Source organism: Lampetra planeri, unplaced genomic scaffold, assembly GCF_965212315.1.
Source record: "Lampetra planeri unplaced genomic scaffold, kcLamPlan1.2.h2 scaffold_2035, whole genome shotgun sequence".
Classification (NCBI taxonomy): Eukaryota; Metazoa; Chordata; class Hyperoartia; order Petromyzontiformes; family Petromyzontidae; genus Lampetra; species Lampetra planeri.
The window spans coordinates 1-17,524 of NW_027614792.1; the positions used below are offsets into that span (position 1 = coordinate 1).

At 42.8% G+C, this 17,524-nt stretch overlaps 3 protein-coding genes across 3 annotated transcripts; all 3 read left to right on the forward strand.

Moving 5' to 3' along the window:
- Window positions 1–9: 9 nt before the first annotated feature.
- Window positions 10–2,359, forward strand: COL8A1 (collagen type VIII alpha 1 chain; the record flags this gene model as incomplete). The annotated part of the gene is given in 3 exon segments (XM_078623174.1): window positions 10–97; window positions 422–1,767; window positions 1,769–2,359. Coding segments are annotated over 3 exon segments (2,025 nt in total), but the record flags the coding sequence as incomplete, so codon positions are not given.
- A 2,582-nt stretch (window positions 2,360–4,941) lies between these two features.
- JAGN1 (jagunal vesicle mediated transporter 1) lies at window positions 4,942–5,578 on the forward strand. The gene is made up of 2 exons (XM_078623176.1): window positions 4,942–5,027; window positions 5,116–5,578. Exons 1-2 carry the CDS (start codon window positions 4,942–4,944, stop codon window positions 5,576–5,578), a joined length of 549 nt encoding a protein of 182 aa, XP_078479302.1.
- Window positions 5,579–7,977: 2,399 nt separating this feature from the next.
- On the forward strand, window positions 7,978–16,471 carry TFG (trafficking from ER to golgi regulator). Its single transcript, XM_078623175.1, is given in 11 exon segments — window positions 7,978–8,161; window positions 8,351–8,434; window positions 10,436–10,582; window positions 11,162–11,169; window positions 12,464–12,626; window positions 12,745–12,891; window positions 15,902–15,952; window positions 15,955–15,999; window positions 16,090–16,340; window positions 16,342–16,416; window positions 16,418–16,471. Coding segments are annotated over 11 exon segments (1,209 nt in total).
- Window positions 16,472–17,524: the final 1,053 nt, after the last annotated feature.

Here is a 17,524-nt window from a genome sequence, read left to right on the forward strand (position 1 = left end):
CAACAGTACCTTGGGAAAGAGACACCCTACATGCAGTACCCCCACTACAGGAAGGAACTCCCCCAGATGCCAATGCACAAGGGCAATGAAAAGGCTCGTAAAGGGGGCAACTATAATGGCAGACAAGACAAAGGTGAGAATTTTTTTTTTATTTTTATATAACATGAGCAAGAAATCTCCCCAGATCAAATACAATTTAGTCTGAAAAAAATATATATGACCGCCAAAACACAGAATGTGCACAAATGTTTGTGTCAAAGGAATGAGGTAATATATTGCTTCTACTGTTTTGTCAGGGATGCAGAAAAGTATATGTATGGGAAGATTTTAGTCCATTATGTATGCTATTATGTATGTATGTATGTAAATAATAAATTGGAATCATTATTCTTGGTGAATACAAGTGCATTATTGCTCACAGGTCAAACAATCCCTAGTGGTGCTGAAGGAATTCCCCAAGGAGAACCAGGCCCAGTTGGACCACCTGGACCCGAAGGACCTCCAGGACCTCCAGGACCTTCAGGAAATGGACAGCCAGGACCTGCAGGTCCACCTGGGCCACCTGGTCCACCAGGAGAGCCTGCAGTTGGCAAGCCAGGTTTGCCAGGACTGCAAGGCAAGCCAGGAGGAAATGGAGAGGTTGGACCACAAGGAGAAATGGGTCCAAGGGGTGAGGAAGGACCAGCTGGACAGCCAGGATCTAAGGGTCTACCAGGACCACCTGGGTTACCAGGAATAGGTAAACCAGGTGTACAGGGATTGCCTGGACAGCCAGGGCCTAAAGGAGAACCAGGTCACAAAGGTCTGCCAGGATTACCAGGATTACCTGGACCCAAAGGAGACAAAGGAATGGGACAACCTGGACAGCCTGGTCACAAAGGACTGCCAGGGCCCCCTGGGCCTGCTGGCCCAAGAGGGTTGCCTGGTTTTGGCAAACCAGGGCTGAATGGGATTCCAGGGCCACAAGGACCACCTGGAGAGAAAGGACATCCTGGAGAAAAAGGGCCAGCGGGTCTATCAGGTGAAGGAGGAAAGCCTGGCCCACCAGGTCTACCTGGTCAAGGAAAACCAGGTCAAAATGGCTTGCCTGGACAGCCAGGCATGCCAGGTGCTAAGGGTCACCCTGGACCACCAGGTTTGCCTGGAAAGCCAGGACTACCTGGGTTCGGTAAACCAGGACTCCCTGGACCAAAGGGTGATAAAGGTATGGGTGGACCACCTGGACCTCCAGGACCAAAAGGAGAAAAGGGTCACGGAGGCCTACCAGGTATGCTTGGACCCCCTGGACCAAATGGTCCACCAGGCCCTCCTGGACCAATGGGAACTCCTGGAGGTTTAGGCATGCCTGGTCCTAAAGGAGACTGTGGTGAAGGAGGGCCGAAAGGGCTTGATGGCGCTCAGGGTGAAGCTGGTCCACCTGGGATCCCTGGTAAAGATGGTTTGTCTGGAGGGGTTGGAGAGCCAGGGCCAAGAGGTCCACAAGGACCAACTGGTGCCAAAGGAGACAATGGACATAAAGGTCTACCTGGCCCTCCTGGTCCTTCGGGACTTCCTGGGCCAAAAGGACAAGGAGGATTGCCTGGTGAAGTAGGACCTCAAGGTCCTAAAGGAATCCCCGGAATGGATGGTGCAGCAGGTCCAATTGGGCCCACTGGTCTTCCTGGGCCAAAAGGAGATAGTGGCCCACCTGGTCCACCAGGCATTTCAGGTGAAGGGAATCCAGGTGTTCCTGGCCCAATAGGACCCCCAGGCAAAGAGGGCCCATCAGGGCCCCCCTGGTCAAAATGGTCCACCTGGCCCTCCTGGACCACCAGGCCCACCTGGAATGCCAGGTATGTCTCCTGACATGGCTGGAGTGCTCTCGCAGATGGGCCCTGGATTAGATGGTGTTAAGGCTGGTGGTTATGGCAAGAAGAGCCAGTATGGAGGCAATGGGGCTGAAGTTCTAGGTGCTAATGGGTTGGAAATGCCAGCATTTACAGCTGTAGCAACAACACCATTTCCACCCGTGGGAACTCCAGTGGTATTTGAGAAGCTTTTGTACAATGGCCGCCAAAACTACAACCCGCAAACAGGAATCTTCACCTGTGACATCCCTGGCATTTATTACTTTTCTTACCACATTCATTGCAAAGGAGCCAATGTGTGGGTTGCTTTGATGAAGAACGACGAGCCAGTGATGTATACATATGATGAATACAAGAAGGGGTACCTAGACCAAGCATCAGGGAGTGCAGTATTACCTCTGCAACCCGGGGACACTGTTTACATTCAGCTGCCCTCAGATCAGGCTGCAGGACTTTATGCTGGGCAGTATGTGCACTCCTCTTTCTCTGGGTATTTGCTGTACCCAATGTAAGAGAAAATCTTTGACCAGAGTGAATTGGGAGTACATTATTGTGCGGCCAATAACATGACCAAAAATTAAACTTGACTGAGGGATCTTATAGGTAGAACAATTCTTTGTTGATTTTGTCAAAGATGGGAGGTCAGGTTAGATATCTCAAAGACGGTCTGAGGAATGAGAAAGTAAGTATATAATTTCATACTTTATACCTAAAAGATTGCTTTAGATTTTCCATTATTGGTCAAAAATCACAAGAGTGAAATTTGCAATTACAGTATTAACCCATAAATGTGGCATGTGATGTGAAGTATGCCAAGGAATATAATATTCAAGTAAGACTGTCAACGCAGTATCTCTGCACCTCGTTCCAAACTGGCAGCTACCCCATGCGGTGAAGAATGTGAAATATAGAACACATGAAGACATATTCACTTTGGTAGGAAATGTTTTTCTTCATGCAAACCTTTGTGTAAATACAGTTCTCGCCTATGTGGATAATAGCAGGATTATAAAATACTTATATCAGCACAGATTACTGATCAGCTAAATAAAATCATTTCTGGTCATATTGCCTGGATTTGGATAATGTATTATTTTATTCCAGCACAAACCACACTCGTGAAATTTCTTCCACATGCTGTGATGTTGCAGGAATTCTAATATATATAGTGAGAATAATGGGCAAATAAACTGTGTAGGTTTATGGGTGTAATTGTTCTGCAGAGAAATCATGTATGTAAATCACAAAGGGAAAAAAACAAAACAGTATTTTGCCCAGAGTTCTGAAAACCACTCCTTGTATTTCATGTCACAGTATGCAAAAAATATCCTCAATGCACAGAATTTCTGCCACAAAGCTTGACTGCTAATCTAACTGATTATATTTTATTACTGTAACATTTTGAATTTGATTCATACAATATATAATCAGGTTATCATTGTACTGCCAGTATAATTACACATATATGGGTGTCATAGATTGAAAAAGTAAACCATGAATTGAATGAGACTACATAAATCATTCAAGCCTGCAGAAGTCAGTTTAGTTCCACAAGTAAACTTTATCAGGATACAAGCTGGTTTGTGAGATAGTAGAGTGTAAATGAGTACTTATTGTAGACGGCAGCATTTTATAACAATGTCAATAATTTATTATTTTGACCGCTGAGCATTCCTTTTTCATCAGAGAAAGTAACTATTTTTCCAGCAGTAAGAACACTTAAAAATGGAAACTATAGATATTTTCTACTTGTAAACATGATGGTAATGTTGTCACTGTAACCAAGAGCTTGTGTCTTAATGTTTCACATTTGTTACTTTGTCTGTGTTTTTTCTAAATAAAATGTGTTAATTAAAAAACTGACATTTACTTCTGTTTTCGTCAATGCAGCAGTTGTATGAAACTGCTACTGATGTATGAAAAAAATACTGTTACATTCTTCTTTCTTGTTCTCTATTTGTAGTCTAAGAGGAATCAATCCCAACTTCCAAACCTCAGAAAAAAATGAATCAGCCTTCAAGAAAGTCACATTTATTTCAAAAGTAATGCAGTAAAACATAAGACATGACAAAGATGGACACATATCACACACAATACAGAGAGTGAATAAAGAAGGTGAGAAAATGTGTGAATATTTAAAAACATAACAGCACTGCGTAAGAAGTCAATGGTGAGACGTGAAATTTATTAAAAGATATAAAGAAGGAAGGAAAGCGGGGAAAAACGGTACTGCTTTTCGCTTCTGGCTCAGCTTCTCTCCCCCATCAAGCTGTGAATGGGCGTCATGGCAACAGCTGGTCCCGTGCAGGGAGGACAGATGCTGCTGATGCTGCGGTGAGATGGCTTTCGAACGGACAGTATGCGCATGCGCGCAGCTGTAACCAGAATCCATTGATCCCATTCTTTGTCGAAGCGACTTCACCCTCGATCTTCAAGCAGAGCAACGTGTAAAAAAACGTAGTGGTGAGTATTGTTCATAATTTGATTACTGCACGATGTCACACTCGACCGACGACAATGAAATGACGTTAGCTTAGCACGTCATGTGTACTTAGCTAATGTGATTTAGTTTCGTTAGCAGCGGCAGCTAACCGGTTTACCTCGAATCTTCCCCATGTATCTGTCTCAAAATGATCTGTTTACAACTTCGGTCACCTGCTGCAAAAACAATATATTATTTGACATGTGCTTATTACAGCCGTTACTGATGATCTACAAATCTAGAAACTGACTCTCATCCAGAGGTTTAGTCTGCTAAAGACTACAGACTAACTGTGGGGGAAGTGCACCTACACAGAAAGATGCTGAATGTGAAAGAAAACACTTGTATTTTTCCAGTGTAAATGACATAGAAAGAATAATCTCTAAATTGAATATACTGTTATTATTTTCTGATCAGTCAGCGTTCACTTAAAGATATCACAGCTTCTTCTTCTCCTTTCAATTTCCATCTTTCCCTGTTCTCTGATATTACAGCAACTCTGTGGAAATCAGGAAATCAATTATAATGAAGTATCCTCGGTTGCCATCACATTTTTGTTAGATTTTATACACAATGACTTGCTTTGTGTTGTGTGTGTAGTTTCCCTTCAACATGAAATCACGCGCTGGCCCAAGACCTGCTGGTACCAATGGAATTGAATTCAAACACAGGGAGAAGGTGCCACAGTACCAAATGAGGCAAGTAACATGTGTTTGATGTATTTATATTCTCACCAAATAGCAACCTGGACTTCTGGCTTAATGCAACCTGTCATTCATTTTGCAGCGCTTCCTTGAAGTCGGAGGTGCGGAAGTTAAACTTGGTCCATCTTCTCGTTTGGCTCCTGGTGGCTGCACAAGTAACTGTCAGTCACTTCAACCTTGTGTCACATGACACAGTGTCCAAGCCATATCAGTGGGAGTACCCCTACCTGCTCAGCCTCCTGCCGCTGCTCTTCAGCAGTCTGTCACTTCCAAAGAACAATATCAGTTACCTGGTCCTGTCCATGATCAGCGCAGGGCTGTTCTCTGTGGCTCCTCTCATTTATGGTGGAATGGAGATGTTCCCTGTGGCGCAGCAGCTTTACCGCCATGGAAAAGCCTATCGCTTCATTTTCGGCTTCTCTGCAGTGACTGTTATGTACCTTGTCATGGTGGTTGCTGTTCAAGTACATGCATGGCAGTTATATTACATGAAAAAACTTTTAGACTCATGGTTTAATACCACTCAGGAGAAGAAAAAGAAATAATCATGGAAAAAAGAGTAGTGAGCGGCTCTGTCTTTAAGTATGTATGTGAACAGATAATACAGGATGCCAAAGGTATTCAGGAAATGAGCAGTACTAAGAAAGTAAACTAAGTGGGTCATTCAATCATTTTATATGCAGTTCATCAGAGAATCTGAACTGAATCTGAAAAATAAAGAAAGAGGGCCATGGTGTTGTCATATTTTAACAACTGTAGAAGACAAAGACATGAACCTCGTGTAACATGCACATTTTTCTTGTAAGTTGCTGGTTATAGCAACAGAAGTTTGCTTCTGCTGCAGACTGTCTTCAACTTCATTGAACAAAAGGTGGAAATTCCAATGACATCATGTTCTACTGAGTTGTCTGGTATTCACAGTTTAATACCCTGCTGTGAGATTATGCACTGACGAATGACCTTTAAAAAATAAAAAGGTTTGCTCTCAACCTTGTTCACATCTTTGATCATGTTTAATCAAGCCCAACTGCAGATTCAATGCGCATGCGCGCAGTGAATGCCACGTACTGGTTGACGTTGACAGTCGAGAGGAAGGAAGGACACTTCCTGATGCTGGCACTCAGGTCTAGCTAGGCTAACAAACAGTTCGTTTTCACGGTTTGTGGAACCTGTGAAATACAGCGGGGTCAAGTCGTCGGATTCAGGTAAAACGATTTTCTGGGTTCAGAGTCGAATCACATTATGATTTTGTTTTAACAATATACCATTTTCTTTTCAGTATGTGTTTGAATGATCAAGCTAGCTAGCTAACTAGTTAGCCGGCTAATGCTACAGGTTCAGCTAACGCTAAGCTAGCTCGGCCGACAGGTGTTGGGATCGCATATGACATTATCACAAAAAGAAATACCTATACAACGGCCAAAGCTATTGTAATGAACCGAGGGTTTTTGCAAGGCTGCTTTAAAACGATGGTTAATGTTACAATTCTTTGATTGTTTATTTAACGAAGCCATGACTAAGTTATCTTGGCTAACACAGAACAACTATTTTGCCCACAGAGTTCTTTTCTTAATTAGTTTGTATAATTTTTGCTAACAGTATACAACGAGTTATTTACTCTATTCATTGTGTGTTGTACACGTTTTTTTAAACTTTGTACTGACATTGTTGACGTAGCAGTAACTCGGCCTAGTAAACTTTAGCATTAACTAAATCAGATGGCGTATGAGTCACTGACAGATGACTTAACAAATCCATTACATGTTTGTGACTAAAGCATTTAATGGTGTTTTTTTTAGATACAGTGACACATCTCTCAAATTCTATTGTCGATATGATACGCAAATGTAAATGTAAATTGTTGTTGCTTTGCCAAACGTTAAACGTTAGCTAGCCCGCAATCCCTAGCATCCAGCCAATTATTCATCTGGCCAGGATGTACAAAGCCTCCGCAATCCTGGAATTAAATTCACAATGGTATATTGTCCAGATTGGCACATCATGGTCGGTCGACTTGTGGACTGTGCACACATTATTACACATCATTCATTTCACCCAATGCCAAAAATAACTGCTAACAGGACCGTATAAAATGTGACAGAATTAAAAAAACGTTCACAACTTACAACCGTTACAACCGACCCAGTAAGTAGTGGATATGTATGGAATGAACACGTTGACTTGTATTTTGGGTCAAAGTCTGTCAGGATATATCAGATGAGTCTTTGCCACCTCACTTAGTGATGCTAAACCTTTGGACCATGTAATTACAGGGGATCTGTGTTGTATTGTAACTAGCATTGATTGAATTAACTTCTCACTGTCACCATGATTAAACCGTCCCACTGGTGCAGGTTGCTAGTTAAACAGTAAAACTCCAAAATAAATGTGATGTGATGTGTGATATTTAAAAAAATGATAGTGATTATTTTCCCTGTTTCAAACAAAAATATTCATTATGTTTGTCATGATGTGTAAATGATACTGTTAAGTCAGACCTAGTCGTGTAGTAGTCGTCAGTCCTAGTAGTATGAATTTCTCACAGAAAGGATCTATCTATTTATCTATCTATATATCTATCTATATTTAGTGATGCAGCACGTGACTGCTTTGGTGAAATGTATTATCACTCTTTATTTAAATAGTGAGACATGCAAATATTGAATACAGTTTATATCCACATCCACAGCTACTCTTAGAGGATTAGAAATGATCTTAATCAGTCATAACCTATATTTGTATTTACACTTTAGTTTACCATCCTGCTTGCAGAGCTAAGCTATTTTACGTCACTGTAGTGTCAGAAATAAAGGCTCTACTGCATTTTAATTGACCACAACATCAAGAAAAAAAAAGCTGGGAAAACAGGCCAGGTCTTAAATGCTCTTCCTCCCTGTTTCTTCTCCCTTTTAAGTGGTTGGAGCAGAAGAGTTCGGACGGCACAATGAATGGCCAGCTGGACCTGAGCGGGAAGCTCATCATCAAAGCCCAGTTGGGCGATGACATCAGACGTATCCCTATCCATAATGAAGACATTACGTACGATGAGCTGGTGCTTATGATGCAACGTGTTTTCAGAGGCAAGCTGCAGAGTAATGATGAAGTTACTATCAAATACAAGGACGAAGGTGAGTCCTGGCTCTACCATAAAAGATGTAAATATGTGAAGGCCATCTTTTCTTTGACCCTTACATTGATTGTGAACTGGTTATGAGTCATCAAAGCACTTAATCATGTCATTCTTGTCTTTTTTTAAGTAGGGATACATTTCTGGTCAGTGACTCATCAGCCTTCTTTTTTCCTCCCTATTTTGGTAGATGATGACCTCATTACCATCTTTGACAGCTCTGACCTCTCCTTCGCCATCCAGTGCAGTAGAATACTCAAGCTGACTTTGTTTGGTACGTCAAAGCATTTCTTTTCTGCACATGAATTTTGCTTTAGGAAATCCCAAACTGGAAGAAGGGTTATTGAAGTGTTCGTTTTGTCACCACACACTGTAGATGAACATCTGTCACTTGAGCTGTAATAAAGGGGAAAAAATCACTTACAGCATCCTGTCACTGGAGGGCAGCACAGCCTAGGCTTAACACAACAACACACGTTTTCTCTTTGTTCCACTATAAGCTGTCTGCACTCTCTTATTCCTGATTTGGGGTTGGAATTTTTCTCCTAGAGCTGGCTCAGCAGACAATTTGACAGGCATAAAATGGATATTTTCATCAAAGTTATTGTTTATGTTAAGCAGTTCACAATAATTCATCACTTCTGTAGCTGTGTAATGTAACATTTTTGTTGGAAGAATCAATGACATTTTCCAAATAAGGAGTTGGAAGTACATGGACATATTGCATAAGGTTGTTTTCACATAAGGGCTTTTACGAGACTATTTGCATGCAGTACTTTGCTTGTATTATTTAATCACTGGCTGAAAGGGAATTTAAAAAATGTTTTGTTTCCTGATCCCCGCATCTGCATGTCATACACACACAGCTACAGTGTTTGAAATAAGAGCTTTTCCAGACATGAATTAACAATAGCACAAGGTTTATTCTCCGGTTAAATTGTCCTAATGGCTAATCTTATGTGTTTGTTGACAGAAAGTAATTTTTTAGCGTTAAACTGAAGAAGGCAAACAGCACAAATTCATTGCTCATGATTAATTTTATCGAACAAATGTGCTTATAATGAGTATTTGCCAGTGTCATCCTGCCAGGAGTGAAACTGCAGCAGGAGTTTAGTTATATTGCAATTGCATGTTAATTAATTGTGAAACATTTCCATCAGTTATGAAAAACGTGTCTCATAACTACGCACGTGGACCATGAAAAAAACAACAACAGTAATGACACCATGGTGTGCGTATGTTTGCTGGGCTCTGCTTCCATTCAATCTGTCATCTAGTTGCTGCTATTAGCCAGGGACCTGTAAGTTGGTTTTGTTTTTGTTCTTCTGAAAACATTTGGCTTCCTTCCAAATCAAAGCGGAGCCATGGCTCATCATCACATGTCACAACCTCACGTGGAGTTGATACTCTCCTGCATGTGTTGGTTCAAAGCGAGCTAGAGTAGATGGAGTCCTTATGGTGGCCAGTGTCAGCGCAGCGCCTGCTGACCCAGTGCACCTCTGTTCAGCATTATCCAGCCGAACAGTGACACTTATGTGAGAAAGGAATGTCTGACAGTCTCCATTCTCTTTTTTTTTGGGAATGGAAATTTTACTACAGAGTCAGTTTTCACTGGGACATTGGGACATTTAGTGGAATTATTTAAAAGTCACAGTCGCTTAGCAACACCACCCTACATCATTAATCATAAAAAAGAAATGCTAAAGTTTCACCAGTTTATCATGTTTAAGAGAGAGGGAGTGTGAAAGTGTAATAACAAAGCCGTTGTGATTATTTTCACTTTAATAAATAAATATAGGCTCAGACACACTTGCAACATCAGTTTAAAGTTCAATATTTGTTAAATTGATAGCTTCGGGGGTGATGAAGCTTTCTGTGTCAGTCTGGATGTTGTCCTGAATGCCAGTATGCCCTATGTGATAGATGATTCTTGTAAGCCCTTAAGCAGAGTGCAGAGCCATGAGTACTTACAAGTCAGTTTATTGCCCATTAGAACTGTCCAGTAAACTGCTGTTCATAATATCCCTTCTGATCGTGTGAACAACACAGAGTGACATTGCAGATTCATGGATGGATGATATATAACTCAAACATTGTGCCACAATCTGGTGTTTTGGTAGCAATGTCCAAGTAGGTTGGACTCCTATTCTGTAAAAGCATTTGGACTTGAGTTTTGTCTATCACACAGATGTAAGATGTACGACTCACATTATTAAGAATCTTTTAGAATTGTACAACTCGCACCCCTTTTTTTTTCATGTGTTGTTATCTACAGTCAATGGTCAGCCACGGCCTTTGGAGTCCAGTCAGGTGAAGTACCTACGTAGGGAGCTCATTGAGCTCAGGAATAAAGTCAACAACCTCCTGGATAGCCTGGAACCCCCAACAGAACCCGGTCTAGCTGCTACCGCCCGCCCGGACAGTGGTAAGAGGCACACATTCACACATACTTATGGCGCTTTTCCACTAAACACTTCCAGCATAGCTCGGTTCACCTCAACTTGTCTCTCCTCGGTTTGGTTGCATAGAGGCGCATTTCTTTGTGTTTAAGTTTTTATTTACATTAAAACAGCTCATTTGCACGGGGTAACAGTGGATCTCTGGTGTATGGTAACTACATAATTATACCAGTACAGGGTAATTCACACCTTCAAATTAGAACCTAATATGAGTCGTGAATTTATTTATTTCCATTCCACGTTAGTACTTTGTGAGTGCTGACGTCAGAGCGTTGGCTGTGCGACACTGCTATGATGGCGTTTTATATGCAACACAAACATATAATCAATGTACGATGGAAGAGAGATGATTAGTTCGTTTCTCAGTTTGTGGATTTTCGTCCCAGACAGAGTCGAGAAAAGACACGAAGCAGCACATGATTGCTGACACGATCTCTGACATGGAACTTTGCTCTGCGCTGCGGTTCACTCTGTCCAGCTCTTATAATAAACGTTTTAACCAGACAATTAAGACACACACACCGTCTGGACTTCATTAGCAGACCACACTGTATGTTTTGCGCACATCATCCATGTTAAATGAGCATGCGATGAGGAATAAAGAATTGTATTGCCTTGGTTGGGTTAGCCAGTAAAACTGCCGGTACATTCTTCAGTCGAAGGTAGTGCTTGGATCGGCCCTTTCTATTAGTGATCAATCAGAGGCCGGCACTCTGTGATGTCATAAGTTTAGCTCAGTTTGTTTGGAACCTCGCTGGGCAAGGTTCTGAAAAAAACTACCAGGTACTATCGCCACAGAGTAAAAACAAAAAAGCTAGGTCGTGTCGAGATGAGGCCAGTTGAGCCGTGCTGGAACCATGTAGTGGAAACGCGCCAAAAGACATCTTCAGAGAGCCAAAGAACCCAGTAGGTGACGTTCAGCTTCGTGTCAGATTTCTACAGTTCATTTGTTTAAATTCCGCGAGTTAGGGACTACTATCATATATCTGCTTTTTTTCCATCACCCTCCTTTATCTGCTTTTTTTCCATCACCCTCCTTTGGTATCTTCTCTGAGGGGATACACAATTTGTGTGGGACATGGGAGTTGAGATCTTGGTTTCATGTCTTTTAGCCCTCTCCGGCTCTCAATAAATGTCTTGTCTTCCTTCAGTATTTCCCTGAGGACATGTGGTGCACAACCTCTCTTCTAATTGTTTAAGCATGTGAATGCATAACCTCTGCTTGGTGATGGAAAAAAGTATGATATTAAGTAAGACAAAGAACTAAATGAACCAGATGTACTTTGGATGCAGTAAACATGAATCCACGTTGAATATTCCAGCTCATGTGGTTAAATGCATGTGTGTGCACAGAATTTTTTTCAACACAAATCTTGTCTCCTAATCCCACTGACAGAAGGTTTCACAGCCTACTCGATAAATAACACTTGTTCATATTACGCATACTGGCAGAATCGTAAGATCTGTATCCCGTAAGGATATTAGCTCCAGACTGAGGCTGTTTAGAAGAGTCAGTAAATATTGGAATAGTGTAATATGAAGTTCTAGCTGGGCTCATGCAACAAATATTAGTTTAAATTATATTCTGCGCACATTCCTGTTCAATCTAGTTTGTTTTTGGTCATTCACACCCAAACACACTATTCCCTCCATGACTTGACTTTTACTGAACAGCAGCATGTGGTCATCATGTACTCGTACTTTGTTACTGTATTGAAACACGTCTGTGAGCTAGTAAAGTTTTTATTTCTAGCCCCTTAGCTTGAAATGAGTAATTGTGAATGGATGTGTGTATCACTGTATGTTCTTCATAAACATTCCTCTGGCTGTGTTACTAGACTCAGTGGGATGGACGTGAAGGCAAGCTGCTGACAGCGGACCCCACTGTGAAACATACGACCCCAGTCAGTGCAGCGAGCATGTCAGCCTTTGACCCCTTGAAAAACCAGGATGAAGTCAACAAGAATGTAATTTCAGCTTTTGGCCTGAGCGAGGACCAGGCTCCAGGTACTGAACTAGTGAAATTTTGCTGTTGTTTTTCTGCTTTTGTCTCAGTTCAGTTTTAGCCTTCACAAAGACGCATTCTTGTCTCCAGCATGTCTGCCTCTCTCTCTGCCATCTGTAGCTCCGCCAGCAGTTGCAGCAGAGGAACGCTCAGGAACTCCTGACAGCATAGCTTCCTCCTCGTCCGCCGCCCCACAGCCAGGATTGCCTCCCCAGCCACAGGCTCCCTATCCTGGAGTACAGCAGGGAGCCCCAGCGGCCATGGATGGTGAGACACATGTGCACGTGCCTTGTTAATATCAGATGAGATCCTAATAGGTGAACACACAGAAACACTTCTTCTGCAACCAGACTTCTAGTCTGGTTGCAATTAAAAGTTCTGTTACTTGTTTGAGGGAAGTTCTGCAATGAGACTGAGAGGAACAAATCCATGGTTTAAAGTGGGACAAAACATTCTGATGTGATGCATATAGAGTTCTAGCTAGAGCTAATTTTAAACTCCTGTCTCTAGTTGGGCTGTTAAACACCATGCAAAATCACAACCCCAAAAAAAATCAATATCAAGTATTATGTTCAAAATCATCACACGTCTAAACAGAATAGAATAAAATTACAAACCAATACACTATAAAAAAAATACCCCATGCATCCTGTACAATTATAACTGAAACTGCAAAGATTAAGTTCAGAATCTCCTCAAATCTATAGGAACAGGGAGAAGGTATGTCCTCTGTGCAGCCTTACGCTCTTCTCCCTATTGTCGGAGGTGACTGTGGTGAACATATGTGAGTGCAGCCACAGGCGTTGTGTGTGCAGAGGAAGGCCACATGAACCCGATGGAGCAGATGGATTCCTGCAGCATTGAAGATAACATTGTACAGCTCCTGCCAATGATGTGATCTATTAGAAGGAATGAGGTGCTCCTAATATTTTGTCAACCACAATTCCTTAATTGCTTTGACCTTTCCTTGATCTTTGTCCTCACAGTATGTCTCTGAGTCCGTCAGTATAATCAGGACTCCCGGGCAAATCACAGCAGCCCCTCGATGCACAAGAATTTTGTAACGGCTAGTTAATGAGATCAGAGGCCAGCTGTACATGTGTGGCCTTTTACAGGCAGCCTAAAGCTCACTTTAATGGAAGCTTAGGTTTACTTGTTGCCATGAGAATGCCGCTAACAAGATCCATAAGCAGATGGTAAAGATTTCAAGTTGTTGTCTGTCAGATGCCGACGGACATTTGGCAACAAGTTACATCTGTGAGCAGAAAGAAACTGTAAACAGGCATCTGTAACAACAGACTAACATCAGACTGGGGCGTGATGCTCTTAGGCAGATGCATGCGATGTGAAATGTTTATTAAAAATCAGGGCCATGTACACATGCTTCCTTATAAAGGCATGTCTGAAGATCAGCTTTACTCCAATAAATAGTTTAGTGTTTTGTTTTGTGCTGGAGCCGTGTGGCTCTGTCAGCGGGTAGGTGATCCTGTCCTGGGAGTACGATGATGGCCGACTTCTTGGCCACACTGTAAAATGATCCCCCCCCTCAGCCCAAAGGGGGTCTTAACAGCCACGCATCCCTCTGCAGCTCTTACATAACGCTCCTGATGGATTGCAGACCGAGGATGAAAAGCAGCCAATTTCACACATGCCTTTTCACACAATAAAGTCTGTGGCGCTCATGTTTAACGTGCTGTCAGTGAGATAACACATGGTTGCCACATCACAGCTATGCTTCTGAGGTTAGCGCGTGAGCCTCTGGGATGATATGTGATATATTTATTTAAAGTTTATATTTAACGTTAATCTAAGTAAAGTAAGTGAATTTCCTGTTGGTGACCTAAGTGCTGCGTTTGTCTAGATTCTGAACCACTGGATTGAAAGTCAGGATTGTGAAGTTGTAATTTTAAAATGTTGGACTGAGGTTGAGGATCTAGGTTTATAGTCCCATTTTTAGCGTTACCCAGAGTTGTAAGTACCACAGTGTAAGCTCTCCCAACCAGAGACACATACAGAGACACAAACTTTACTAGAGCTGGAAAACCAAGTAATGCGATTTGAGCCTTATTAACAGAGATCAGACTAAGTCTTTGGTCTTTGAGAGCTAATTAAGGTTTCATTTTTTTAAAAAGTAAGAACAGCCTTTATTACTGACTTGTCAGTCGACACTGGCAAACGTTGGCTGTTCATTGCGACAAATAACTTAATAATATTTAATTTTCAACTTCCCAAGTATATCACTTGATTGTGCTCCTTGTGTAAAACCAAGAATAGAAAATGAAATGAATGAATTTCATAATTTTCTACACACGTGTCTGTATTTAATGAGAGTAAAAGGAAGTTTCCTACGGTTTGACTGATTTTAAATACAAGAATTGAAAAGACATTGAAAATGTCACTTGTGGGCATCGGTGGGTCTCAGAATCCTTTAAAGTGTTTTCAGGCACAACTCTGCCATGACATGAGAGACGATGGCAGTCAGCCTCCACATGTGCACGCAGTCAGTGTGGACTGGTGAAGTCATTGTTTAAAAAAGTGCAGGCAGGAAGTGGCTGTCTGCAAACGTAGACTTGTGTGTGTGGAGAACGCCGCCTGTGGAGTTTTGAATATCTGTGTGTGTACACACGCGGGCTGCAGTTGTGAGAATGATCACATGCTTCTCTTGTTGTTTGTGTCTACTCGGGCACCTGCACCATGCTGCTCTCTAGCTCCAAGCCAGTTCTCGCTGCAACGTGCCACAGAGGGATTCCTTTTATCAACAAAATAAAATCAAAGTCGTTGCAGCTGCATGTGCTGAAGCAGTTATTCCTCTAAGGTGCACAGGTGTTTTCATGAAGACACAAAGATCACATTTACATTTAATGCACCTCATGTGTCTCGAGTCCAAAACCTTGTAAATGCCTCCAGTTAGCATTCAGGATGGAATGCAGTCTGACCTGAACACATTCTGCCAGATCAGATCTCACAGCTCCAGGATAATTCCCCTGCATCTCAGTCCTAACTGGCCCCTGGAAGCTTTCAGACGGTGTTTTCCCCCGTCGTAAGTGAGGCTTGATTTCCCTTAAATTAGCCATCGTAGCTCCAGTGATTTGAACAAATTTATGCAGCTTCACAAAAAGGATTCTCATCAGGTTTATCCAATCACTGGTTCGTCCGATAGAGAGCATCGATCAAACGACTTTTCTTTTATAGCTCTGCTTCATATCATCCCTTTGACTCATACAGGAGAATAAGAAAGAGTGTTAGTTTATGTTTTTTGTCTCTGTGCCGTGTTCAGGTCAGGTGTACCAGCAGTACCAGGCCCCAGGTGGATACCCGCCTCAGCAGCCCGCTGCCCACCACAGCAACAGTATGGTATGCAGTACCCTGGTAAGAGCAGCAGTGGAAAAGAAAAGGATCTTTTCTCCATAGAGGTAATTACTGAGACGCCCTCCCCTCCTCAGCAGGTTACAGTCCCTCAGCCAGGAGCACCTCAGCCCGGCCCGCCGCAGCCGCAGCAGCAGTTCCAGAACTACGCGCCTCCCTCCTCCCAGGCTCCTGCCCCCGGACCGGCCGCAGCCCCAGGCTTCCAGGGGGCCCAGCAGCAGCCCCACCCACCTCAGGGAGCCCAGCAATACCCACCAGGAGCCTTCCCTCCCCAAAACTATACCTCCCAGGCCTCCCAGCCTGCCAACTACAACCTGGCGCCCAGCTCCCAGCCCGGCGCAGGGTACCAAACCCCGCCCAGGATACACCCCACCTCCAGGCAGCACGGTGACCCCCCCACCTGGAGCTGCTAACCCATATGCCCGCAAACCGCCCCCCTTATGGTCAGGGCTACACTCAGCCAGGCCCCGGATACCGGTAAAAGTGGATAGTGGCTGATCATCTCTCTCACACACACACACACACACACACAAAGTGGCTGATCGCCACACACACACACACACACACACACACACACACACACCCCCTTCTAGTGGCACCAACTGTTTTGACTGGGTGCAGGAAACATGGTTTACTGCTCTGAAACTCCCCTTGTACAAAAAATCAAATCAAATAAGAAACACAGCGAACCCCCCCAGTCTGATGGTTAGTGTTTGTACGCTGTCCTTCCAACACTGTTGTTTTCTTTCTATTTTCTCCTTCATGTCCTCTTAGCCCCTCTGTGCGCTCCGCCCTCTTGTATGTGTCCTTATAATAAAGTGACCAGTCTGTACGCGCACATGTGGACGACCAAAACCAGGCTGCTGCACAAACTCTTGATTATTGTTTCTCCAGTGTAACACTGAGATCAGCATCCTCACCTGGGTCACACATACATCCTCTTTACTGCGTGTGGATGCGTTTCAGTGAAAAGTTACCCCCTTGTTCTGGTTTCTTGTTGTTTTTTTCACCTCCACAGTGGTATTGATTGAATTTGTTGGGAACACTAGCTAAGTGATGGCTTATGGGAGGCGTAGATCCCTGTGTAATTCACGTTTTCCTTGTGTCCCCCCAAGTAAAGCTTGCTCTTTCTCTTTATCTTTTCACGGTTTTTATAAAATCAAGATCCACCTTCAAGTGAAATTAGTTGTTAATGTATAAACTGTAACATTTTCTTTAACAAATAAATGAGTGAGACCCTGTTTGAGTTTTTTTTGTTGTTGTTGTTCTTGGCACCGTTGGGCTTTTTGTGGTTTCTGAGTTCATGTCTGTTAACTTTGGCTTTTCATTATCCCCTCTCTCCCAGCCAGATTTGGAAAACTGTCGTAATGCTGGTATCCCTGTTTTGTTTTTGTGTTTGAGGGTTGTGGTTGGCTGGGATGTGTGGCGTGGGAGTGTGTGGTTGGTCTTTCCTGTCAAACTGTCGTCATGAATGAGAGGAGCTGAGTACAAAGGGTTTATTAAAGACTAACACCCTGTGTGTGTGATCGGTGGC